At 32.9% G+C, this 27,417-nt stretch overlaps 1 protein-coding gene and 2 pseudogenes across 1 annotated transcript; 2 read left to right on the plus strand and 1 right to left on the minus strand.

Moving 5' to 3' along the window:
• Positions 1-702: 702 nt before the first annotated feature.
• Positions 703-808, plus strand: LOC137827315 (small nucleolar RNA R71; annotated as a pseudogene).
• A 2,453-nt stretch (positions 809-3,261) lies between these two features.
• Positions 3,262-6,599, minus strand: LOC137826707 (7-deoxyloganetin glucosyltransferase). The gene is made up of 2 exons (XM_068632796.2): positions 5,963-6,599; positions 3,262-4,297 (listed from the first exon to the last, which is right to left on the minus strand). The coding sequence occupies exons 1-2, from the start codon at positions 6,474-6,476 to the stop codon at positions 3,372-3,374; spliced, it is 1,440 nt and encodes a 479-aa protein (XP_068488897.1). The 5' UTR covers positions 6,477-6,599; the 3' UTR covers positions 3,262-3,371.
• A 12,710-nt stretch (positions 6,600-19,309) lies between these two features.
• Positions 19,310-19,914, plus strand: LOC137825293 (glycosyltransferase BC10-like; annotated as a pseudogene).
• The last annotated feature ends 7,503 nt before the right edge of the window (positions 19,915-27,417 follow it).

The following is a 27,417-nucleotide window of genomic DNA, read 5'->3' on the forward strand; positions in this document are numbered from 1 at the left end:
AGAAAAACAAAAAAAATTATACATGAAGAGTGGCATGGGAACACCAACAACGGCGGCAGATAGGGAAGCAGCGACGTTGCAACGAATGCCAGCCAATGAAATAGTGCTTCGAGACCACCAATGCAAGGAAAAAAAACATATATAAGAAAAACGAAAACATCTATGCATATATTTGTGAAGATGAAGAGGAAGAAAGAGAGCTCAAGAAACTTACATTGGCACAAATGGAATGCAGATGCAGCAGAAGGAGATGAACTCAGAGCGCAAACGCGAAACGAAAGCAAAGACGAGAAAGAAAGTATGAAATTGTGTGTGGCGCGCTTCAAAATTTAGGGTAAAAAAGGATTTACGAATGCGGCTAAAGATAAAACCGCATTCGTAAATCAAAACGCTTTGATTTACAAGTGCGGCTATACAAATAGCTGCATTCGTAAATCAAGCGCTTTGATTTACAAGTGCAGCTATACAAATAGCCGCATTCGTAAATCAAACGCTTTGATTTACAAGTGCGGCTATACAAATAGTCGCATTCGTAAATCAAAATAATTTCAAAAATGTCACCTCATTTTTTACGAAAGCAGGTAACGCAAAAGCCGCTCTAAATAAAGAGTACCCTTTTCTTCTCTTTGCACTAGTGCTAGAAGCATCTTTGTATCAAATTTGAGACCATTGTGGAAGATACTCAATTGAGCAATGTCTTCAAATCCATGATTTGAGCATTTTTTCAGCATCATTTTAAATCTCTTTCATGTCTCACAGAAGGCTTCATCTGATCCTTGTCTGAACATAGAAATATCATACTTTGCTTTGATGTAGCGAGATAATGGAAAAAATCTTTGTAAAGTTTTTTCATTTACATCCTTTCAACTGGTAAGGCTCTGATTTGTATGTGATTTAAGCCATTCTTTAGCTTTTCCTGTCACTGAGAAAGGAAAAAAAACGCAGATAAACATTTTCAATATCACTTGATCTGATTGAAAATCCATTTTTCCCACCAATTCATAAAAGGTAGACAAATGTGTAAATGGATTCTCATGGTCCATTGTGTTAAATTGATGGGTATTGATAAGACTAAGGAATGTAGGTTTCATCTCCAAGGCCTTGGTGGTAGAAGGTATTGCAATACTAGAAAAATGCCTTGGCCCCTGCTGCATGGCATAATCTCCAACTGTCTTCTTAGGAGGTGGTGCTTGCTCTTCAGTCATGATGCTCTCTTCTTGAATAATAATAATGGGAATGGAAGAAGTGGTTGATGATACTTCTTTAGTGTCTCCTTGTTTTTCTTTTCGCTTTTTCTCCTTATTTCTTCTTGTTTCCTTTTCAATCTCTTATTCAAATAATAATTGGTCTTTAGGAATTTGACCTCTTAATATCATATAAGACAATTCACTCAAAGGCTAACACAAGGATTCACTAGCAGTAAAAAAAGAAATTTTTAAATATTCAAATTGAAAACAAATAAAATAAAATAAATTCAAAATAAATTTGAAAACAAAATAAAAATAATATGCAAATAAAATAAAATAAAACAATAAATAAAAATAAAAACAATTGAAATATTCACAGTATTTTGGAATTTGTACTAAAATTTAAATTAAATTGTTCCCTGATAACGACGTCAAAAACTTGATGACTATTTTACGACAAGTGTAGCGTGTCATAAGTAGTAAATTTGTCCATAAGGACGAATATCAAACACACAAAGAACAATAGAATTTTCAAGTATAATATTCACTAAATAAAAAAACATTATAATAAAGTTTGTTGAAAGTTTGTTGTGAATGATTGCAAGAATGTAAATAAAGCAAAGTAAAGAGTTGTTGATTCAATTGGGAAAATTGGGATTGGGGTTCATCCTTTTAAATCTCTTGTATTTTTGAAAAGCATAATAATATTCTACCTTTGATACCCATATAAAATTCATTTATATTGATTCCTCGTATTTAAAATTATTAAGATATTCTCCTAAATATTGATTCATCACATATTTATAAAATCTCCTCATCGTTACGAGCAAATGTTAGATAGCAATTAACCTTTCAAATCTATTCTTAGCATTCAAATATGTTAAGCATTATCATTTAGGTCAGATGCTTAGAGATACTTTTCAGTCAAATCTAAGGATCAAAATCATGATAAAACAAGTGTTAAGAATAAAACGACAATACCAATCATCAATCAAGAATAAAATATTATGTTTAAATAACACCTCAATACATTCGAGTTTGAACAGATTACTCACATTACAAGAAAAGAAGATCCATGATGTTTCTCCTTGACGGTTGTCTGCCAATGATGTCTAGGATTATGTCACACGCCTCATATTTAACCTAATTGGACTTGGGCTAAGTGACTTCTCGCCTAAGCGAGCTACAACTTGCTTGGGCGAGTTGGATGAGAAAAAACCCAACTTCTCTGGAGTGATCTTGTCTGGGCAAGATTGGGCTCGCTTGGGCGAGTTCCTCTGGAGTGAACTGGCTTAGGTGAGTTTGGATGAGTTTTGCGCATTCTAGCTTTCTCTTTTCATCTCTTTTTTTTCCTAAAATCCTGAAATTATCACAAATTTGAGAATTAATTGTTTTTATTCATATTATAATCACAAAAATATGTAAAAAGATTTAAATTGATAAATTAGAGACTAAATTATAATATTTTATCATTAAATATTCATAAGTGTATGTCTTTTAATATGAAATATTACTGAAATATGACCCTTATAACTTATACAACCTTAAAACCTTATATGATACCCCTTAGGTTTTAAGAAACTCGTAGAATTTCTTAAAAATAAAATTCAACCCTCTTCTTATAATCTAGGCACTTGTAAGTTCCTAACATTTCATATTTGTCTTCCATCATTACTGATTTTTGTCTCGTCAGTGATATCTCTTGTTTTTATCAAAATTTTCTAGACTAATTGTAATTTCTTAGTTTTTTTTTGTATTTTTAGTTTAGAATAAACAAAATTTTATAACTTTATAAAAAAATTGTTATATAATTTCATAATTTTATGTTAAATAATAAACATAAATTTATAAATATTTAATATTTAAAATATGTATTATATATATATATATCAGTTTTCAGTAATAATAAGAAATTTATATGAGGAATATAAAAAAATAAATAATTTTTTGTATCTAGTTTTTTTCATACATTCTTTGATTTCAACCTTATATATCATCGGTTCCTAGGAACGAAATCGGTTATGAGAACCACGGGTAAACAAAAGGATGAAATGTTGCAGTTGGAATCCGTTAATTTAGTCAAATTGGTTTTATTAAGAAAAACAAATAAACGAAATATTAAAAGGGAAATTACTGAAAGATTCCAACAATTTGTAAATACTTGTCATAGGACTTTAGTCCTTTTTAGTCCTTGAGAACTTCACGGGTCATTTTCTGAAAATGAACAAAAGAAGAACCAGTGGGGCCAGAAGCAGCCTTTTTGGCCAATGCTTTCCACTTCAGAGCTTTCTTTTTCATCTCTCTACCCTTTTCACCTTCAGTCATCTCCCTCACAAGCATCTCTATTTGGTGCCTCTCTACATCTTCAATCTCCACCCCAATCCCCCATTCCTTGCAACAAAACCTACAATTAGTTTGTTGCTCCGCAAAGAAAGGCCAACATATCATTGGAACACCTGCACAAACACTTTCCAACGTTGAGTTCCAACCACTATGAGTCAAGAACACTCCAATTGCTGGGTGAGCCAACACTTGCTCTTGGGCACACCAACTAGATAACAGACCTCTATTCTTAGTTTGTGTCACGAACTCTGGAGGTAGAACAGCTTTTTCACCAACCACAAGATCTTGTCTTATAACCCACAGAAAGGTTTTGTAGCTGTTTGCTAGTCCCCATGCAAACTCAATCAATTGGTCATTTGTCATAACTGTCACGCTTCCAAAGTTCACATAAACCACTGTGTTGGCTTCTTTAGTATCAAGCCATTCCAGACACCCCGGCTCCTCCCTCCAAAGGTTGAACCCTATTGCGTTCAAGCTCTTATCACTGACATCGTCCAAGAGCAAACTTAAGGGACCAATGGAGTACACCGGAGGCAAAATGGATGAGAATGCTTCCAAAACATCATGCTCTAAGGCATCAAATGTGTTCAAAATTATTGCACAAGCCTTTTCAGCTCTTTTGCACTCGCCACTAGCGAAATTAAACATAATATCTTCTGGATCTGTGGTCCTAATGAAGGACGGAATATCCTTCAATCGAATTTCTTTAATGCCTGCAATCCAATCGATTGTAGTATCCAGATATCCGTTTTTCAGATAACTCGCATCTGCATCTCAAATACAAGAATCAAATGATTAAACTCATTAATTCCATTGAAGTCCACAGTCTTACTCTCTGCATAAAGCTTACAGTAAATGTAATTAATACCAAACTTGATATAATCCTACATCAACTTCTCTTTCCTCTTATTTACAATTTATGTCACGTTTATTATTTCAAAAATATTTTCAATAAATATTAATATTTTAGTTATTTATAAAAATTTATAATTTTTAAAATTTTGAAAATTATGTTAACATTTTGTATTTTGCTTATATTTTTATTAAGGAGATTTTTTTTAAAATGTTTTTATTCTAAATATTAATATTTTATTGTGGATGTAAGGTGGAGAAGGATGTAAAAATATCATAACCTTATTATTTCTAATTTTCTGTCTCTCTCTTTCTTATTCAATCTTACCTAATTAAACATAGAAATTGATAAACGTCACATCCCAAATTTTAGGGTGTGTTTGGATTGGGGAGTGGATGTCTGAGAATTTGAGAGAGTGACCATATATGAGAATGCGAGAAGATAGTGTGAAGAAAGTGAGGTTGTTTGGATTATGGGGTATCATAGAGTGGATTTGTGAGGAAAGTTTATGAGAGTTTGTAAGTGACGTGATGGTTGTGAAGGAATTTTAGTTTTTTTTTAATTATTAAATGTTACTTTACCAATTTATCCTTGCCTATTAAACAATTGTTATAACGAAATGAATTATTTTTGTTTAAAAATTAAAATTAGAAAATAAATATATATTAAATATAAATAGATATAATTTAAAAATTATAATTAGAAAAGAATGTATTCAACAAATTAAATAAAAAAAACTTCAAGTAATTTCTAAATATTAAACATGCATTATAAAATTAAAAATTAAATAAGATCTTATATAAATAAAAAATAATATTTTTTATTATTAAAAGCTCTATAATAATGAAAAATAAAAAAATACTAAAAAAACTTATAACGTAATTAGTAATAGAAAATAATTTCATAAAAAACTATTATAAAAAAAATACTAACTCATAAACATCATAATTAAAAAAATATATTAATATAAACGCAACAACAAATTAAATAAAGGGAACTTCAAATAATTTTATAAAATATTAAATATATACTATAAAATAAGAAAATAAATCACATCGTATATAAATAAAAAAAATACAATTTTTTAATATTAAAAATCCTTGTAGATAAATGAGGGTAAATTAAAAAATAATACATCTGGTTTTTCCTCGGTATCTCTTCATTTTGAAGAAGGAGAATATTTACTTTTTACAAATATATCCTCTTATTCTCTTCCGTGCAAAACTATGATCAAAACAACTGATATTCTCTAACTTCTAACGTCCTCTAGAGAGAAGTAAGAAGAAAAATATTATTTATTGAATGCATAATACAACGCTTTATAACTTTTCAACAAAATTTCAGTTGGTTACATGTACTCGGAACAATTGGATTCTTAATATATCAAAACTCAAATAAAAATAATAAATAAAATATTAATATGTTCACAGCATCAAATTACATGATTTTCAAAATAATGTTTTTCTAATAAATAATCTATATGAAAAATTAAATATAAAACATGTAGGAATGTCAAAACAAAATAAATCGACAATAAAGTTAAGCAGCTTTTACATTAAATCCAAAAGAAACGACTAACCTTTGAGTGGTACAATTCCCCGTTGGACAAGTTGATTGTAATGTACGTAGCACATGAAGCCACACGCGCTACTGGTCCAAAACAAGACGTTTGGAATACCTAACTCCTGCGAAGCATCGAGAGTGAAGCTCATGACGCCATCAGAAACGATGCAAGATACGGCAGGGACACCGGGGCAATCATTGTTGAGTTTGGAAAGAAGGTTTCTGAAGTGTGGCAAGCAAGTGGCGCGGGTTGAGTCACAGAGCGAAGGTACCTGGTGCGTGCCTTCATCGTCAGGCTCGGGAAGACCGTCGGGGATGGTCTGGAAGCGAAACGAGGGAAGGCCGTTGAGGGAGTCTAGGCCTCGGCTTTTGAGAAGGCGTTTGTGGTTACACTCAGTGTTGACAAAGGTGATGTGGAAGCCATTGGAGTGAAGGAGTTTTGCTAGTTTCAGCATTGGGTTTATGTGCCCTTGTGCTGGGAAAGGAACACACACGGCGTGCGGTTTCGAGATTGCATCCAGAGAACTCATTTTATTTCAGACGTTGTTGATGATGATGATATCTGCTTTACAACTGAATTTATAATGGAATCCGTGGTAAATAATTTTTTACTTGCTGTTCAAATTGCAACTCCATGATGTTCTCGTGACTTCTCTCAAACTGAGTGATATGGGACCGAACTGAACGGATGGAATCCTGACACTCTGAAACTTTTGAAAAATGATAGAATGATAAGCTTGTTGTACTATACAACCTTCTTTCTATCCTTTAAATTTCTTTCTATTCTTACAATTTCAAATTTTACACGAAATATATTTTTATATCATTAATAAAGAGTTATATAATGGAGCAAGATATCAATATCACTTATATAATAGATAAGATGTCATTGCTGGAAACTATTATATATTTACACTACAACCATAATATACATACTTTTTGTTTGACATTATTAAAGGATAAAATATTTATTTACTTTTTAATCATTGTCATATAATATTTTATTCAAAGAATCAGTAGATATGTTGAGTAGACAGTGATATCAAGGCATATTTTTCCATTTGAACGAGGGAAAAGATTGTTTTACACCCTTAACGTAGTAGAAATATGTTTTACAATCTTTTATAATAATATATAATAATATTTTAAATTAAAAAATAAATAAATATAATTGGAATATTAATTTATTAAATTTTTAAATAAGAATATTTACTTTTTGAAGTGTGAAATATCTGATTTGAAAGATATAGCTACATTGCCTCGCTGACATCTGGGAATTGAGAGAAAAATATTATGTCTTTGTTTTGTTACAAAATTAGTGTAACTAATACGTGCACAGTAAAAAAAATCAGGGTATTAATTATTTATAAATTATTATTAATATATAATAAATAAAAAGATTATTTTAATTTGTGTTAGGTGAATAATTGAGTTTTTTTTCTAACAAACACGCATGAATTTCCTTATATCGTGTGTAAAAGTTTCTAGTGTTAAAAAAAACTTATAGAATAAATAAGTTTCCAAAAAATAAACATTAGTTAGAAAACAAAAATATATTACACATAAATATTAGTCATATTTTCCACATAAAATTAAAAAAAAACTGTTCTCTTTTATGAAGGCTTAAATATTACTCTGATTTTAAAAACTATTAAATAATACACATAAATAAATAAATCGGTACAACATTAACAAATTTAAATAATTTAGGAATTTAATTTATTTCGGATAGTACATTAAATAATTTAGATTTTATATTTATTTAGGATTTTGAAAATTTTAGAAATTTAATTTATTTTAGATTATTCTGTCCCGCTCCAAACTTTGATGATTTATTTGACGCGTTTTTTCTTCACTATTTTATATAAAAATATGATTTATATAATTATATATATATATAAATAAATGTACCTAAAAATAATAATTACAAAGCAAATATTAATATATAAGAACTAAACATCAACATACGAATAAAAAAAATTAAGCATACTAAAATTCATATAAACAATGCAAACACATAAATAATACACGTAAATAAATAAATTGTTCAAGTATTACCAAACTAACACAAACAAATTTTACGGAAACTAAGTAACAATAAACAGTTAGGTAAAAAAAGATTCATCCTAATATGCGAATAACTCGAATTTCATTATTTGGTATGTTAACCCCTTGGTTCAAAAAGAATCTTATCACATTCTTTGAAGTCATTTAACGTACAAAAATTCTTCATTCCCCGCTCCAAGTTTTTTTTTTTTATTTAACGCGTTTTCTTTCAATATTTTGTATAAAAATATAATTTATATAATTATATATATATAAATGTAAATGTTATTAAGAAAATAATTAAATAAATTAGAAATCAAATATTAATATATAAGAAATAACAATCAACATATACAAATAAACAAATAAAACTAAACATACTAAAATTAATATTGTTTTCGCCGGCCAACCCAAGGTTATTTGATTTTAATCCTTTTGAAAGATATGTGCTTTCAAAGGAAAGTGAAAAATCAACCTGTTGAAATATGGATTCAACCGGTTGTTTTACACTTAGTGTATTTTGAAAAGGATTTGAAAAAGCTTGACTTTGGTTGACTTTGCTGTCAAGCAAATTCAATCGATTGTTTCGTGTTTTAATTCGATTTTTTTTTCTGGAAACCTTAACAGAATCCAGTTAAGTGGCTTTAATTTGTTTTAATTGATTTATAACTCTTTTGGCTCTTGCATTAAATACTTTGACCAACTGATTGGAGTTTAAATAAGTTGTTTTACGCTTTTGGTCTTGAATTAAATCAAGAGGAATCATTCAAATCAGTTTTCCAAGATTGCTCAAAGCTTTGGATCTTTTATAAGAGTGGAAGAGGATTGTCCTGTATTCATTTTGCTTTGATCTGTGATCATACCCAGGTGTATTTCATTACTTCTCTCTTGACTATTGTATTTTTGTGAGAATTGTTGTTGTGCAGATTCAGGGGTTGTTTTGAAATTTGTGGTTTTTTGCCAAATGTGGTGTGTGTTCTTGAAGGTTACTGATTACACAAGGTTATTGATTACTTAGTGAATTCTTAGTGGTTGCAGAGGACTAGATGTAGCTCTTAGTAAAGAGCGAACTAGTATAAACTCTTAGTGTTGATTTCTCTATCATTTCTCTCTTTTAAAACTGTTTTTGCGTTTTTAACATTGCTGGTATAAACAACCGATTGTTTCACAAAAACAATGGTTGATTTTCTGCAATGACATTAAAAACAGTTATGAACTTTGTTGAACTGATTTCTAATTGGTTGATTCCTCACTGTCTTTCAATCTATCTTCAATATTTGCGAAAATATTTGATAAACAATTCACCCTCTCTTGTTTAAAACCTATAATTCTAACATGCTACCCATCCTTATGCCCCTGCGATTTTTCAAACTACTTTTGTATCCCTTTCGAGCCGTCTTCTGATCAACTTTGATTGTGATTACCCTTCCTTCGGCTGAGCGCAACTTCATCTTTATGTGTGTGGTTGAGGCCACTGCGCCCAACCTATTCAAGAAAGGTCGACCCAGTCGACCCAAGAGCAAGTTGTATGCAAAATATGTGTTGACGACGATGTACTTGACAGTGATCGTCCTAGTTGTACTTTAGGGTTTGACTAAGTCAAACCCACATCCTAGGCTTGTCCTTCTAGAAACTAGGTCAAAATGTCTTCCAAAAGGGCTAGGAACAAGCTAAAATGCTACCCACACCCCTATTATGCTAAAGGCACCTTATTCTAGCCTATCTTTGCTATTTGGACCCCTAAAGAGAGTCCAAATTATTTACAACATATTTGTATCTTATAAGAAGACCAAAAGGAAGAATAGTTGGTGTGATGGTTTATGCTCAGCTCCTCTGGTGAGGTCCATGTGATCCTTGGTGGGGTTATGAATTGGTCGTTGAGATGACGGTTCACCATGTGCTTTGTCTTTTGTTTCCTTGATCATCTTCGTAGCTACATGGGTTGTATCACTTCAAGTGCATACGAATCTGATTATACCCTGAAAATGCATCCAGAAAACTTAACAGTCGACATCCTAAGGCGCTATCAACCAAGGAATCTATGCTCGGTAGAGGGTAAAAATCCTTGGGGCAAGCCTTATTCAGGTTAGTGAAGTCAACACACATCTTCCACTTCCTATTTTTCCTTTTTTACCAACACAACATTCGCCAACCACTCAGGGTATTGGATCTCCCGGAAGTGGTCAGCTGCCACGAGCTTCCTAGTTTCTTCTCGGATGACGAGTCGTTTCTCTTCATTGAACTTCCTTCTTTTCTGGACCACATGCTTGAACTTTTCATCCATGGTAAGCCAATGGCACAAAAAGTCCGGATCTATTCCAGGCATGTAAGCGAACAACCATGCGAAAGTGTTCATGTTCACCGAAATAACATTGACTATTCTATCTTCTAATTCTTCGCCCAACGTGGTGCCAAACTTGAATTTATTTCCCTTTATCTCCCTCTCTTGAACCTCTCCAGCGGGTCTAGGTCGTCTTTCATTGCTAATATCTACCTCTGCTATTCATCCTAGGTCTCCAAGCTAGATAGTAACTGTGTAAGTTTTCCTACGATTTTTCAAGTTGCTCTCGTAACACTTTCGTGTCATCCTTTAGTCGGCCTTTATAGTGATTACCCCTCCTTCCGACAAGGGCAATTTCATTTTCATGTGGGCGATTGAGGCTACTGCACCCAATTGTTCAAAAAAGGTCGTCCTAAAAGTAGGTTGTATGTAGATGATGCATGGACAACGATGTACTTGACAATAATCGTTCTTGATGAGGAATTGACTATAAGAAGACAAGGTGCATCACAATTAAGGAGGCTTAAGGACACATCAATGGAGTTCAATGCCTTCCAAATGTTGAACCAAACTCATAAACATGAGTGTCATATCCTTACACAACAATATAATGCGAAAACTATAAGAAAAACAAGATCAACACATTTAACCGAATATACACACAATACAAAGCAAAAGAACCGATTGAAATGAAAAACAAAACAAGACAACCGAACAAAATTGAAGAACAACACAAACAACCGAATAGAAATTGAAAGTATGGTGCAGGAAATGGAAATGGAAGATGAAGCAAAAAGGACTTATGTGGTTGAAGCCATGGGAGGGAAAAACACGCCACTTGGAAGGTGCTTGATCCAAGATATGTGCAAGAATGCCACCACTTGGAGCTTCCCAAACACTCACAAGATGAGACAAGATTAGGAGAAACAATTCTCACAACTCACACAAAATTTGTGTATAGTAACAATACTTCAAAAATCAATCTTCTTTTACATGAGCATGGCATCTCAATTTATTGTGTGAGAGGGCTGAAATTAAAGTGGGAAAATTCAAATGAAACACATTTGAATTTGGCGCCTATTCCAAGTGACAAGGGAGGTGTGACTTGGTTTCTCACTTTGGCACCTCCTAAATCTACACCAACACCTTTTTTTTTATGTCACATGGAAGGTGTGACTTATCTTTGTACATTGGCACCTCTTATTTCTATAACTACACCTTCCTTTTATGTTCTACTAAAAACACTACTCAAAAGAAATTACAAAAAGAGACATCCATTGATGCTCATCTCCCAAAGCCTTGACCTTGCTCCTAGTAATCCTTTGAGGCATGAAGGACGTTAAGTTCATGGGCTGGCTTGGGCCCCCACTTGGACTTGTGCTTCTTGGGCTTGGGCCTCATCTTTTGAGAAGACTAATAAGAAGAACTTTAAATGCTTTGGCCCTTGTCCATTCCTCCTATTAATGAGGGTTTTATTTGCTTATTGAGATGACCCTTCAAGTGTAGCATCCTTGGTCATCTTCATGTATTTTTGGTTCTCATCAGTTCTAGTCGCGCTTTCATCTGAAAAAGTTGTCTTCAGCTCGACGTATCCTCGCACTTCCACTTGATCTCCTGCAAAACCAACTAGACAACCATCATAAGGCCTTAACTAGTCAGGGGATATTTGCAAACTTGTAAACATCCCCCAAAACATCACGTCGGCCGAACTTCCTTGGTCGATCAGGACTCTGTGCATTTTTCGTCCTACCATAACAACAGATATCACCATTGGATCATCCTCTAGGTTGGAACCTGTGACACAGAGGGAAGGCTCTGCAGGGCGGTCATACCTCCTCGTATCCAAGGACATTACTGCTCGTGCGTATCGTTTCCGCTTGGAGGTCGAGCTTCCCCCTTTAGAGGACCCTCCTGCGATACTGTTCAACTCCCCATGGATTGGATTTTCATGCGTTTGATATCCGATTGCAACTTTTCCTCTTAGTTTCTCTTGGTTAGCCTCGAGATACTCCTTTAAGAAACCTTCTTTGACTAAATAGGCCAGTTGGTTACTTAAAGTTATGCATCGTTCAACGCTATGCCCAAATGCCCTGTGAAACTCGCACCATGCATCTCTTCGTGATCCCAAAAATTAATATATCTTTTGGGGAAACTTCAGCTTATCCGCTACCCCCGACATGCTTAAGAGCTCTTTTCATGATACTCGAAATCTGGGCCTGATCGTCGTCTCCTCTCTGGCCCTTATCTCGAACTCCTTCTTCTTAGAAACATATGGGACATACCTTGGATCCGTTTTCTTCAAAGTGGAGGCTTGATTTCTCCTGTTGGAATGGTCTCAGTTGTTTTCCTTGTGCTTGGGTTGCTTTGACTGCGAGCCACCATTTCTCCTGAGCACGACCTCCTCAGCTTGCGATAGCCTGCTGGCGTACCTTAGAAAATGTCTCCACCGGATTCCTAATTAGTAACTCACTGAATGGGCTTGCTAATATACCTAGTTCGAAAGCAGCGACCAACATCTCTTCATCCTGCGTTTGAAGTCTTACCATTGTTAGAATTAAAGGCTTTAAACAAGAGGGGGGTGAATTGTTTAATGAAATATTTTCGAAAATACTGGATAAGAATGAAGATTGATGAAGAAGCACAGAAGAAGCAATTAGATCAGCCAAGAAACTAAATTATTTTAAATTGGTTCCAAAAAATCAATCAGCTGTTTATGTGAATCAACCAATTGTTTTTATTAGCAGTTTCTAGAATCACAGTTCAAACAGTTTTAAGCAGTGAGGGATAGAGAGATTCATACACAATATTTATACTGCTTCACTCTTACACCAAGAGTTACATCCAGTCCCTAGAAACCCCTGGGTATTCCACTAAGTAATCAACCACAAATTACAAAATACAAACACCAAAGAGGTGATTTTGAACCCTCCAAGAACACTCACCCTCTTTTACACACAAACACTACAAGTCAGAACACCCTCTAATTGTGGACACCACTAGCTTACAAGTTTTACAAATATGAAATGAATTAGAAGTAACATCAGAAAAGAGCACACCTGATACAAAAGGATTGCAACAGATCCCTATTTCACTCTTAACCAAAGCAAAGCCTTAAGCAATCTTGCAATCTTGAAAAACTTTAATCTTTTTGGTAATCTCATCTCTCTTTAATTTCAGAGATGTAAACACCAGTTATATAGCCTCAAAATTAGTCATTTAAGACTTTTAATCAAGGCCCAAAACAGTTTAGAATCATGGAAAACAGATTTACTAGACTTAACCAATTATGTTAAGATTTTTAAAAAAATAATAGATTGAAAGCTCGATTCAACCGATTGAATTGGCCTTGACTGTGAGGCAAACCAATTTCAGCTTTTTAAATCCTTTTCAAAACCACTAAGTGTAAAACAACCGATTGAAACGATAAATCAATAGGTTATTTTTCACTACTTTGAAAAACACTTTTCTTTTGAAAGAACTTGATTGATTCAGTTTTGGATTAAGCTAAGAGTGGATTGACAAATTATAATCTACCTAGAACCCATGCCCACAAGTAGCAACCTAGTCTTCAAGCAATCTTCATGGATTTGGAGACATTAAAGCTTTAAGTTCAATAATCTCCCCCTATTTGATGAAGACAAATCCCTCGTTTGCTTGGGATGTTCTGTTTGAATTTGACAATACCTGCAAAACACAAAATGTGCATGTACCAGAGGTAATCATTTCCTTATATCATTAGCACCACATAACCAATTTTCACCTAGTGATTCCCATAAGGAAAATCAGTGTGAAAACTAGTGAAAACAAGGTGCAAATAAGAGTTTATGCAGCAGTTTAATCAGAGTAAATCAACAACTATCTAATCCATGTAAACCAGTTCTAAAGTAGGATATGTAGCATATATTAGCACATTACAAACCATATACTTCTCCCCCTATTTGTCTTCACAAATAGAATAAAAGGAGGGATGAAAACAACATTAAAAAGAGAAAAAAAAATTGTTCAGATGATAAACCAAAAATAGAAAGAAAGCATAAAATTTTATTCAATCTTCTTGGCCATATTGCAGCTCAAATAGTTGATTCTGCACAGCCTCAATCTGCTCATCCAGGCTTTGAAACCTTGCTACACAGAACTCATGATTTGATAATGTGCAAATTTGTCCAACCTATTTACCACGAACCTTTCAAATGGAGACATGGATGTGATTCGTTCTTCCACGTTTACATCACTTGGACCAACTTCATAGGCACCAACAGGTTCATTACCAGCAACAACAACTTCCCCTTCATTCTCTTCTTCAATGTGAGCTCCCCTTGATGAGCTAGCTTGGTCACAAGCCGGTTGACCTGGTCGCCGGTAGACTCTGGGAATAGGAGTGAGTCTGTCTGCCTCTATTGGAATTTGCTCTTTCCTTTGGGTGTTGGAATGCGACTCCGTTGAAACAAAGGAGGCCCTACCTGTTGATTGCACTTCGACGATCAAGTCAGTACAGGGCTCATAGAAACAATGAGTAAGTAAGCAAGTAGTTTCAGTCTTAGAAATGGTGTACCTTTACCAAGGATCTTAAATCCCTTTTATAGACTACTTTTTGGTTACTTCTTGTAACAACCCTGCTCTCACGAGAACGTTATCTCGAGTGAAGGTAGGTTTGAGGGAGGAGTCTGTTACAATGCACACAATCTTAGTATGACAACTGCACAAAATCTTTCCCTCTTGAAGTGCACAATCTTAACAGCATGGCTGCTAGGGTACCAATTCATGTACCAGCATCAGGGGCCCATTTGTCCACTGTAGGCGTACAAGCCTTTCGTACATGCATCTTATCCCCAAAAATCCTAACGCTCTTAGGCTTAGGCGTTTTTAGGAAATATATTACTTGTGCTAGACCCGAATGTACTAAACACACCCCTCGCGTTTCTCCACTGACCAGGCCTTATACACGTTGAGTATATGAATGAGCCTCAACGCACACATACCTGAGGCCTACTTGCGTGGCCCATTGATGGAGATCAAGATCAAGAAGAGAAAGAAGCCGAAGATGAAGATGCTCAGAGGATGATTAGCTCATCATCCTTTTTACCTCAAAGGATTACAAGGATCAAATTTAAAGAATTAGGAAGTAGTGGTCGAATGTTTTCTCTTTTTCTAGTATCTTTTGTATAAAATTTAAAAGTGCTTAAGATAGTGTTTAGGTAGGTGCTAAGAGGGAAACCTAAAGATACCTCTTGTGTAAAGCATCTTTAGATATTAGCTTTAGAAGAATCTAGAAAGGTATCCCGTCCTCCTCCACTTTAGGCGCTAGAAGTGGAAGAGTTGCAAGGTATACCGGTCCTTCTCCTATAAAAGGAGAGTTTGAGTCTTTCTAATACAGATTTGATATTTTGAGTACAGAAATTCTCCCAAATTGGTGAGTGATTGAGAGACTTGTGTCTTCTCTTATTCTAGTCTTATGTTGAGAGCACTCTTGAAACCTCAAGTGGCGACATCTACACTCATCTTGAAGCTTTGCATCCTTCAAGTGGCGTGTTCCTCTCCAAGGACTCCAACCACATAAGTTCTCTTCTCCTTTCCATCTCATTCATCCATTTCCATTCCCAAATAAACTCTAAAACATGTCTTAGGCTTTTCTAGTCATTGTAATCGGTTCATTTGCATCCTTTCTTACTTTTGTTCGGTTCATTTGATTTCTAGATTGTTTCAATCGGTTCATTAGCTTCCTATCATGTTTTTGTTTGGATCATTTGATTTCTAGGTAGTTATAATCGATTCATTTGCTTTCTTATTCATTTTAATCGGTTCATTTGACATAAAATGGGTTTCCATATGAGTTTTGGCTTGGTTGCTTATGATTTGGTGAGTTCTTGAATGAAAGAACATTGATCCAATTCTAGAAAAGTGCCTAATCATACTCCAACTCAAGTTGAATCCATAACAAGTCCTTGAAATATCTCTATCATGTTATTGGAATCATATCACCCATTAACTCGACCAGACCACCGAGCTTACCTGTCTGATACAGGTGTCGATGTTCGATGACCGAGCACTGAGCCCAACGCAATGGTCCAGTACAGTCACCATCTTTGCTCACCCATCTTCCACCAACTTTGGTGAATCCCATCTTGCTTAGAGAGCCATTGTTGATTTCACTTGAGGTTTTGACAATTTCAGATTGCTCTTCTTCCACATCCACTTCAAAATAGTGCAAACATTTAGAAATTAAGACAACATAAGGGTAGTGGTAGTCACTTAACCTTATTGACTTTTGCATATCCTCCTAAATGATGTGAATCCAGTTAATCTTCACTTTGTTCATAATACAGTAGATGAGCTCAAGGTCCTCTTTAGTTAGCATTGAATGATTGTTGCCTCTTGTAGTTAGCATCCATGAGATAATGAAGGCAATGATAATTTCATTTAGATTTAATCCTCCTACAAAAAACTTTCTTACTCTTAATTGAGGATTCTTTAAGCAGCTCTTGTAAAATTGCATCTTGTTGAATTCTTCAACAACAATTATATTTCCTTTGTTGATCCTCAACCCAACATGTTTTAAACCGGTGATTGCGGTCCAGACTTCATGAGTGATCTCCATGTCCACCCCTTTCACATGTGAACAAATATTGTCACTAATGATTTGGAAATTAGTGTAGAAGACTCTTACCAAATCCGAGTAGATGTTCCCAGACATTTCAAGGAACCTTTTTAGCATCTGTTCCTTCAAAAGACTCATCACTTCCATGAGTTTCTGTTCTTTCAGCCAGTTGAAGGTGATAAACTTTGGATTGTTGATCACCTTCCTGCTTGACTCATGGAGATACTTCTCAATTTTCTCATCCTCTCCGGAGAACCATCCTTCTAAGTGCCCACCTCTCTTTATTCCATGGGTTTTCATCCTCTTAGAGGAAGGAGGTGTGAAATCCATGGAGGAAGAAGGAGATTTCTGAAACAAGAACAAAACTGTAGCAGATTTGAGAAGAGACAAGAGACATGGGCAACAGGTTGATTTTGTGAAGAAAAACAACTGCATAAAACATTGTTATATAGACACCAAAACCACCTTCATATTTTGGCTTTTAGTGGGTTTTTTTCCACAATAAATAGAGTTTGTTTAGAGGCACACAATCCCACGTCAGTCAGCACTAGAAATCACATGGAAAACACATGTAGACTTTGACTAGTCATAAAGGTTCTTAATTTTCCAAGAAGATATGGAATATATTCTATTTATGACCAATGTAACTTCCTTTCAGAGCGAAATCAGACCCATGAAAAAATGAAATTTGACTTAACTTGGTGAAAGAATCTGCAACAAAAGTATTGCATAGACAATTGAATCCAATTTAATGCAATGTTGTTAGAGGGGAAACAATTGGTTGTTTTGTGAAAACAATCGGTTATTTTTTGTGACAGCAATTAAGACATTTCACAAACCAAAGGTTATTGGCACAGAAGAATCAGAATAGAAATACATACACTACCTTTCCTTAGATGAGTGATTTTGTATTTAAAGACATCTAATGAGATCATTCATAATTCATGTGTAGGAAAACATCATTTTAAAAGAAAACTCTTATTCTTTAGAGGAAATTTTAATGTCAAATAGCTATGATACATGATTAAAGAAATGCACATGGCATTCAAGCAATCAAACTACAAATAAGATCTGCAACAAGAAGTCCAGGACAAATATTCTCTTTCACCCTTGATTGTCTACCTCAAGGATTATGAATTCTTTTAGATAACCTACAAAAGAATAAGATCAAGCACCAAGATTTGGTCCCGTTACAAATTTGGGTCCATAGGAGTTAATTTGGTCACAAGAACCCTTAAGATTCTTAGGAACCCACTTTAAAATACCCCTAGGAACAAAAACTTTTCTCACTTTACAGAACCTGGCAGAATGACCTTTTCTCATACAATAAAAACAAGAAACAATCATTTGTTTCGACTTTTCAATTGGTTATTTTTCTGCAATGGTCGAAAAAGGTTTTGAAATGCCACTGTTCTTGCTCTGTGGGTTAAAACCAAGTCCATATTTTCCAAAGACACAATTTTGAGATGCTAATACATTCTCAAAGTTGGATTTTCCTTTTGAAAGTTTATCCACAGTTTTCAAAAGATAATGAATCTTAATTTTCAAGAGATCCGCAGTTTTTACAAAAGCTTGAGTCACACTCACAAGAAGAGTTTTCGTAAATCAATTCAAGAGTTTCAAAATCATTTCTGGAGTTTTCCAGCTTGAGTCACACTACCTAGAACCCATGCCACAAGCAACAACCTAGTCTTCAAGCAATCTTCATGGATTTGGAGACATCAAAGCTTTAAGTTAAATAACCGAGACTGCACATAATATATTCAAGTATGCCTAGAGTGACTCCCCTTCGCTCTATCTAACTTTGAATAGGTCACACAGTCGTGGGGGATTGAACTTATAAGCCGCGAACTACTCTTTAAACATTATAGAGAACTGGGCGAAAAAGGTGATATGACCATCCGGAATCCCACTGAACCATTGCAGGTCTGTCCCTGTGAATGTACTCATGAACATCTTGCATCGAATTGCGCTAGACCCCCTGATAACACCTACACCTAGTTGATGGTATTACCTACTAGCTAAAGTTAGTAAATATTACCTATGAACTCGAGTTGATGGATATTATCTACGGACGAGAGTTGATAGGTATTAACATTATAAAATTAATGATATTAATATAATAATATTAATAATATTATTATGGTATAATTACCTTATTCGTCCCTACATTTAGGGTCAATATTCAATTTAGTATAGTAATTTTAAAAAAAATCAATTTGGTCCCTATGTTTTTTAAAAAGTATCCAAAATGATAATTTCAGTTAAGTCTCACCCTATAACGTCAAGTGCTACTTATGTGGCAGAGAGAAGTGGAATTAGACGACGTCAAGTGCTACTTATCTGGCAGAGAGAAGTGGAATTAGACGACGTCAAGTGTTACTTATGTGGCAGAGAGAAGTGAAATTAGACGTTCTGTGAGGTTTGAGGTATGAAGTGACATGAGTAAAGTTAGTCTCGGAGATGATGAGAGACAGCTTTTGGTGAATGCTCTGGTAGACTTTTCAAATGAGATCCCAATCGACAACTTCCCCATCGTCTACTGTTATCTCACCGACTTCGCCCACAATTTTGTTGAATCCTACGCCGATCCCAGCCGTTATGGCCACGGTCGCTACAGTCGCAGTATGCTTTCTCTTATTCAACTTAGACACTGGCGTAAAGGGTCTCAGTGGTTTGAACTCAATCATCCTTTGGTTGGGTATATAATCTCTGACACCAAATATTATTCCCTCTCCGAAAATACTGTAAGCTTGCCTGCTACCTAGATGAGCATTACATTCCAACCTTCTTGAACATGTTTCATGCTCCTCTTAATTCCAATCGAACAGTCACATGGGTTGACTGGTCAATGCTCGGTCCTCATCCTGCATCCTCTGGGAGAGCCAATATAACTGCCCATTTTATTCAGGCTATAAGGAACAACGCCTCCCTCTGTCGATATAATTCCGAGATGACGTCCATTTGTTACCTCTTTGCTCGCAAGTTTGATCCCAGTGCACTTGAGCCCTTGCTTAACCTTTCTTCTCAAGTTCTGAACTTTTGATCTATTTCTTTTAGTTTGCAAACAAGAGATGAGATATTTAACTTATTTTCTCCATCTCTAGATTTTTGTAGAATTTAACAATATTATTACAAAATCATTTTGCTTTGTAATAGTTGTACAGGTGTTGTGTTCTCTCCTAGAGAATACCAAATTGTTGCAAAATGCATTTATTTTTTGAATTGGAATTGAGGATAAAGTTTTTTAAATTGCAATTGAGGATTAAGATTTTTTAATTACTAGTTAGATAGCATCACGCGAGCTTCATCATGCAAGCTTTGCTTCTTTCTTTTCCATACGCAGCCAAGATCCCTTCTTTCATTGGGCAGAAAACTTAATTCCTAGGTACCGACTCTTTTCTGGATTTCCAAACAACTCATATACATGATGAAAATTTCCCTGAAATTGAAATGATAGCATCCAAAATATGATTAAGAAATAAATTACTGATTTTTCAAGTTGATCCTTCAACAAGCCAGAGAGAAATGTCTTGTAACCCACTAGCTCTAATTCTTTCACAATTAGAGGGAGATGCTACATCTGCCCTAGTATACTGTGAGTGGTGTCCTTGATGATATTGTCTCTCTTCCCTTCTAGTCAATAATGGAAAAGGCCCCTCAAAATTATCATGAGTATTGATGCTTCCAAAGTATAGGGTTTATGTTTTGTACATTTTCAAAGCGATAGTTACACTACAAAAAAATCCGTATTATCTACGGATTTTTACCTACGGATCTGAGTCCGTAGGTAAATTCAGCATTACCTACGGATATTACCTACGAACAACATTATCTACGAACATTACCTACAGATTCTGAATCCGTAGGTAAATTCAGCATTACCTACCAACTATTACCCACGGATCTTATTACCTACCAACTTTTACCTACGGATCTCTATTACCTACCAACTATTACCAACGAATCTCTATTACCTACGAACTATTACCCACGGATCTCTATTACCTACCAACTATTATCATAAAAATTATATACATAATATTAAAAATATTAATATAATATAAAGAATTATAAAATCATAATTAATATTCATAAATAATAATAATCATAACTAATTTATATATATTATTAATATTATAAAATTAATAGTATTAATATAATAATTTAAATAATATAATTAGTATTATATTAATAATATGAATAATAATAATAATAATAAATATTTAATAATATTAATAATATTTAATAATATTAATAACATTTAATAATATTAATAATATTTAATAATATTTAATAATATTAATAATATTTAATAATATTAATAACATTTAATAATATTAATAACATTTAATAATATTTAATAACATTTAATAATATTTAATAATATTAATAATATTTAATAATATTAATAATAATTAATAATAGTTAATAATATTAATAATATTTATAATATTAATAATATTTATAATATTAATAATATTAACAATATTTATAATATTAACAATATTTAATAATATTAACAATATTTAATAATATTAACAATATTTAATAATATTAACAATATTTAATAATATTAAAAATATTTAATAATATTATTAATATTAAAATAATATTATCATACTCATAAGTATAATAATAATCATAACATGACAATAAAACTTTACTGGTGTAATGGTTAAAGCTTCTATGGACATTCCTCAAGGGACTTGGTTTCGAGTCTCACCTGTTACAGTTTAGTTCTAACATTAATTATAATTGTCAATAATAATCATAAAACTAAGAATTTAGATAAATTTTGCTCAATACGCATATTCTTTTTATGAAAAAAATATACAAGTTTGTATCCCGAAAGTGTCAATCATAAAAGTTTATTAACTAGACCATTATCATGGAAAAGAAGATAAAGTACACTAAGGAGGTTAAAATATCACATTTCTTATAAATGTATCTACAGCATTACAAAGTCGATAAAATTAAACATTATTTCCATAAAATAGTCATTTATGTAGAAACTCACAAACTAAAAATGAATCGAAAACTAAATGACCAATGTTTTGTAATTAAATGACCAAAAAAATAAAGGTTTTGATGATCAAAATTCCGAAACCTTTTTCTCTTTTATCATCTCTATAGTCCTTTTTCGGAATCACATTGATTTTTCATTAAACTAATCTCTCAATCTACGTCACTTGACACCTCACACCTCACAGAACACCTAATTTCACTTCCTTCTTTCTGTCATAGAAACAGTACTTAACGCCATAATGTGAGATTTAATGGAAATGACCAATTTAAGTACTTTTTAAAAAACATAGAGATCAAATTGACTTTTTTAAAAACCACTATTTTAAATTGAATATTGATCTTAAATGTAAGGACAAATAAGATAATTATACATATTATTATTAATATAATAATAATATTAATTATATTAATAATATTAATAGTAATAATGATATTGATAATTCTAACATCCCTATATTTTTCCATATGAAATATTAAAATAAATATATAAAAATAATACAAATATATATGCAATTCTTTCATATAATGTTTCAAATTATTTCTCTCTTTATAAGACTTGAAACATTTACATAAAAGAATTAAAAACAAAATTTCAAAAGAAAATAAACATTTTCCATCATCCATCTTCTCACTGAGAAACTTTATCACCTGTAATATCATCTGCTCCCATGTAAAATACACGATCATCACAGATCAAAGAAAAACAACCACAAAACAAAACAAAGGGTAAGCTAGGTATTTTTAAAACTTATAACATAATATAACTTTAAACATCCACATAAATCCATCCTTTCTCATGCATTCCACATAACCATCAAGTGTCTATCAATAATTTCAATATTCATCTTTCTCGTGTCAGACTTCTACTAACTCATAACACATAGACACTTGACTCATACTTCCGGAAGACTCGTGCGTTGACTTAGATTCAGAAATATGCACATGTCATACTACATCACTGTGAAATCCACACAGCTATGCGCATAATTAATCTCAATATCATCTCTCTTCTAGTAAGACAGGATTAACTCATATAACAGGTCAAGTTAGTTATCTTTCAAACAACTTACCCATTCATATGAACCTCCTTCGACTCTCACAACCTGAATAACTTCATCTATATGATTTCATTATCTCAGTAGAGTCAGGATATCTCCTTCTAGATGAATCCCTAGTCAATGCACATCCTAAAAAATCTTAACACGGTATTTTCTTTCCAGAAAATACTATGTCTTGATTAAAATTCATATTTTGAACCTCATAATATCCAACATCAAATAATCAAATCATACCAATGTTTAGAATATCCAAAATACATAACAATTAATTGACTAATCATATAAATGTCTAATTAAAGAGATTTTCAATTAACTATACATGAAATAAAAGTTTACATACTTTATAAGAAAAACTATATAGAAATAAATAAATCAATCTTTTAAAAGCAAATAAAAATTAGTTTAATATTTTTATTTATTATTTTTTTTAGACTTTAGCTTGAGTTAGAATTTGCTAGCTTGAGCTAAAATCCACCAGAGAGCACCCAGAATTTTAGTTTGAGCTAAAACTCGCTAGCTTGGGCTAAAATCCTCTAGAGAGCAGCCAAAATTTTAGCTTGAGCTAAAATTGGCTAGCTTGGGCTAAAATCCTCCAGAGAGCACCCAGAATTTTAGCTTGAGCTAGAATTCGCTAGCTTGAGCTAAAATCCTCCAGAGAGCACCCAGAATTTTAGCTTGAGCTAGAATTCGCTAACTTGAGCTAAAATCCTCTAGAGAGCACCCAAAATGTTAGCTTGAGCTAGAACTTGTTAGCTTGAGCAAAATATGCAGAAAAATTCTGCATAACTTAATATTGACATTCAATTCATAAATTATAAATCTACACATTACATTGACATTTCTTGTTCAGCATGATACAATCACTCTCATTGAATCATTGAGTTATTATGTCCATTTATACATATATATGATTTCTAATTCCAAAACCATTTAAATCAAACAACCAATTCTCAATCACAACACTTTCAATTTCAATCAAACTACAATCTACTCAGAACAATAAATCTTGCAACAAAATTTGGAATTGGTGATCACGTCACACTCACATTCAAATCTTCTAACCTAGGGTTCTATTGAAGATTTTAAACTAGCTTCCCTTACCTGGACTTTAGCAGATGCTCAGGAAGAGTTCTAAACCCACCAAAAGCTTAAGGATGCCCTAACCTGCACCACAGAGTCCTGATCACAAATCCATTATATCACTAAGACCTTGAGATAACAAAGACTAATTCTGAAGATAAAAACCTCACATGCAAACTTAAACTAAAAGGCAACCTAACCAGATCAAAACTAACTCAAAGAAAAAAGGAGCAAAAAAAAGAACTTACTCTATCTAAGATTTTGATTTGTCAATCTTATAGAGTTCACTGTCAAGAGTCCAATGGCAGACTTTGATCGTTGATCTGATGAGCGAGGAAGTCGAAATTTTAGAGAGATGATGGTTCTTTTAAAATGAAACCTGAATAACTAAATTTCTATTTATATAGCCTTTTCACTTTAATAATAAAATATTCAGGTGTCATTTTAATTGTACCATTTATACTCTAAGACTATTTTTCTCGATCTTTACAATAATAATAATAGTGTTAATATTATTATTAATATTAATAAAAATATTAATAATATTAATATAAATAATAATATTATTAATAATATTAATGGTATTAATAACATTAATATTATTAATAATATTAATGGTATTAGTATTAATAATATTAACGGTATTGATAATATTAATAGTATTAATATTATTATTATTACTAATATTATTAATATGATTTATAATATAAATAATATTAGTATTATGATTAATAATATTATAATTGATAATATTATTAATTTGAATAATAATAATAATATTAATAAAATTAAAATAATATAAATGATATTAAACATGTAAATAATATTAATAATGTTTATATTATTGATCCTGCCTGTTGACCAGAATGTTGGAAACTGCCTCGTCAAAGGATCGACGCGCGCACCGCTTCTAACCTCCGTTCTTCTTCGAGATCCACCTCAAGAACCTGCAAAAGAACAGAGCGGCGCCGCTACGGCCGATCGCACTCCAACGCCCAAGTCAGTGATAGAACCACCAAATACTAAGAGCAAGAACACTCAAGAAATCTCAAGGAACCGTGCAACGTTCTCTCTCCCAGTGTGCTCTAGAACTCGCAAGCGTAAAGAGTATAGTCTGAACGTGCGTACCTCAGAAAGTTCGTTGAGAACTCTTATATACTTGGTCACTTTCTCTCTCCTGGCAGTTACAGACCTGGACACGTGGCTCGCATCCAGTCGTACACGTGCCATCATCTGGAGCCTCCTTGACTTGGGCGCTGCTTCTGACTCTCCTTTTGGCTAAGTTACTTACGCATGGTTCTGTCCAGTGCACAGCTAACTTGAGAGTGCGATCTTTACTGGAACGGGCGAGTTAGGGTGCTCTCGTACACCTTCCCTGTGGTCTCGCCGGCCGCCTTCATAATCTGCACCACCTTCATCTTCGGCGATGTGCTTGTTTTGGCGATCTCCAATCACTTAGTCGCCTGGGTTCACATCTGGCGACTTCATCTTCAACTAGGCGATCGCCTGGCACTCTGAAGATTGGAGCACGCCAACTTAATAACTGGCGATTACACGAACCACCCGACTTCCTTCCCTTCTGCTACTCTGGCGTCTTATCCACACGCCTACTCTGTGGCTTGGTGCCACGTCATTACTCCCGACTACAAGGACGGTACAATTATAATAATTATAACATAATAATAAAATTTGTCTAGTTTAATAATTAAAACTTATTTATCATTTATAAAGAATTAAAAAAAAATATGTAAAATTATCTATGAATTTATTCACAGACACATAGAACTAATAATAATTTAATAACTGCGAAATTAATGAAAAATTTGATTTAAAAAAAATGCCACTTCAAACTAAATTTCGAATTTGAGTTTTAATAAGAATGAATAACTAATATAATTGGAACTGAATATCTCATTAAAAAACAGTTAACCAGACGATTAATTATTGAACTTATATTTAAGATTTTTTTATAATCAACCAAAAAAAATTCCCGTACAAACAAATACAGTTAACAGAAGCAGACTTTAGATAATCACTCCCCCACTTATGAAATATGTCTCCAACCTCAAATAGAAACATGCTGAGATACTTTCAAACATTCAACGGATGAGAATATCAACATTCAATATTACTTTATTGTCTACTCCATCGATTAATTACAATAGCTTGTAATGGACCAAACACAGCTACCAGGCCTGCTGCATTGCAGACATAAAAAAATCAATAACGGATATAATATAGTATATATTTATGCAAAAGCAATGGGGTTGTCTCATGAATGCCCTAAACATGCTGATTAATATATAAATTGAAATTAGTAAATATTAATGTGATGTCTGTTCAGTTCAAGGTCCGAAACAGGGTACTCAGAATCCAGAGGTGCATGAACCATAAGAAGCGTTCAGGTTGTCAGATTATCGGGAATATAGGCCATTGTAAGTGGACAAGAAGCACGGTTTCTTTATTACATTAATTACATAGTGTTTTACTTGTAATTGTATTTGCAAGTATTTTTACTCCTAAAGTTTTTTCAATTGTAGTTCTAGTGTACGATGTGTAAAAGGCAATATCTGGATATTGCTGTTTTTGGCTCATGAAAATGGAAATATTTAGCGTAGAGTCCAAGATAACTATTTGTAAAAATATTCCTTGATCATTGCGTTAGGGCAGGTATTACATAATTAGAACAAAATCAAAATTTACACTCTTCAATGAAGAAATTCAACAAATTGTGATGTGTTTAGGGATTTGGATAAACTTGTTTGAGAGGTTTTTTTTTTTTTGAGGAAAAACTACTTCATAATTTAAAATAAAATAAAAAAAATATCAAAGTGAGAAATTATTTATTACAAAAGACATGATATAGAATTATTTGAGATTTTTTAGTTTATCATATGTAGCTTACGAAAAGATAATTAAATATTGAGATTTAAGTGTGGATTAATATATTGAAAAGACAAAAAGAAAGAATATCATCTTTAAAATATTTAATTATATATATATATATATATATATATATATATATCAAACATAAAAATGTCTTATAAATATATAAATATTGGGATGACTTTATCAGTGTGTATTTATATCTTCTCTAAAAAAAATTTCTCCATTATTATTTGTAATGTATTTTTTTATTTTTTATTTTTGTCATTGTATTCTTTAGATTTGGAGAGTAATAGATATGCTTGTAAAGTAATTTGACACTCACGATAGTTAAGATGATGGAATGAGTTTGGTTTTGACTATTGCATCTCCATTCTCAAAGTAAAATTTTATTTTCATCCTAACTATGTATCAACGAAAATGAAATTTTTGTCTCATCGTTATTCTCATTGGGGATTGGGTATAATTGTGTTTGTACTTGTCCTTTTTTATCATTA

This window comes from Phaseolus vulgaris, chromosome 8, assembly GCF_051622355.1.
Source record: "Phaseolus vulgaris cultivar YP4 chromosome 8, ASM5162235v1, whole genome shotgun sequence".
Lineage (NCBI taxonomy): Eukaryota > Viridiplantae > Streptophyta > Magnoliopsida > Fabales > Fabaceae > Phaseolus > Phaseolus vulgaris.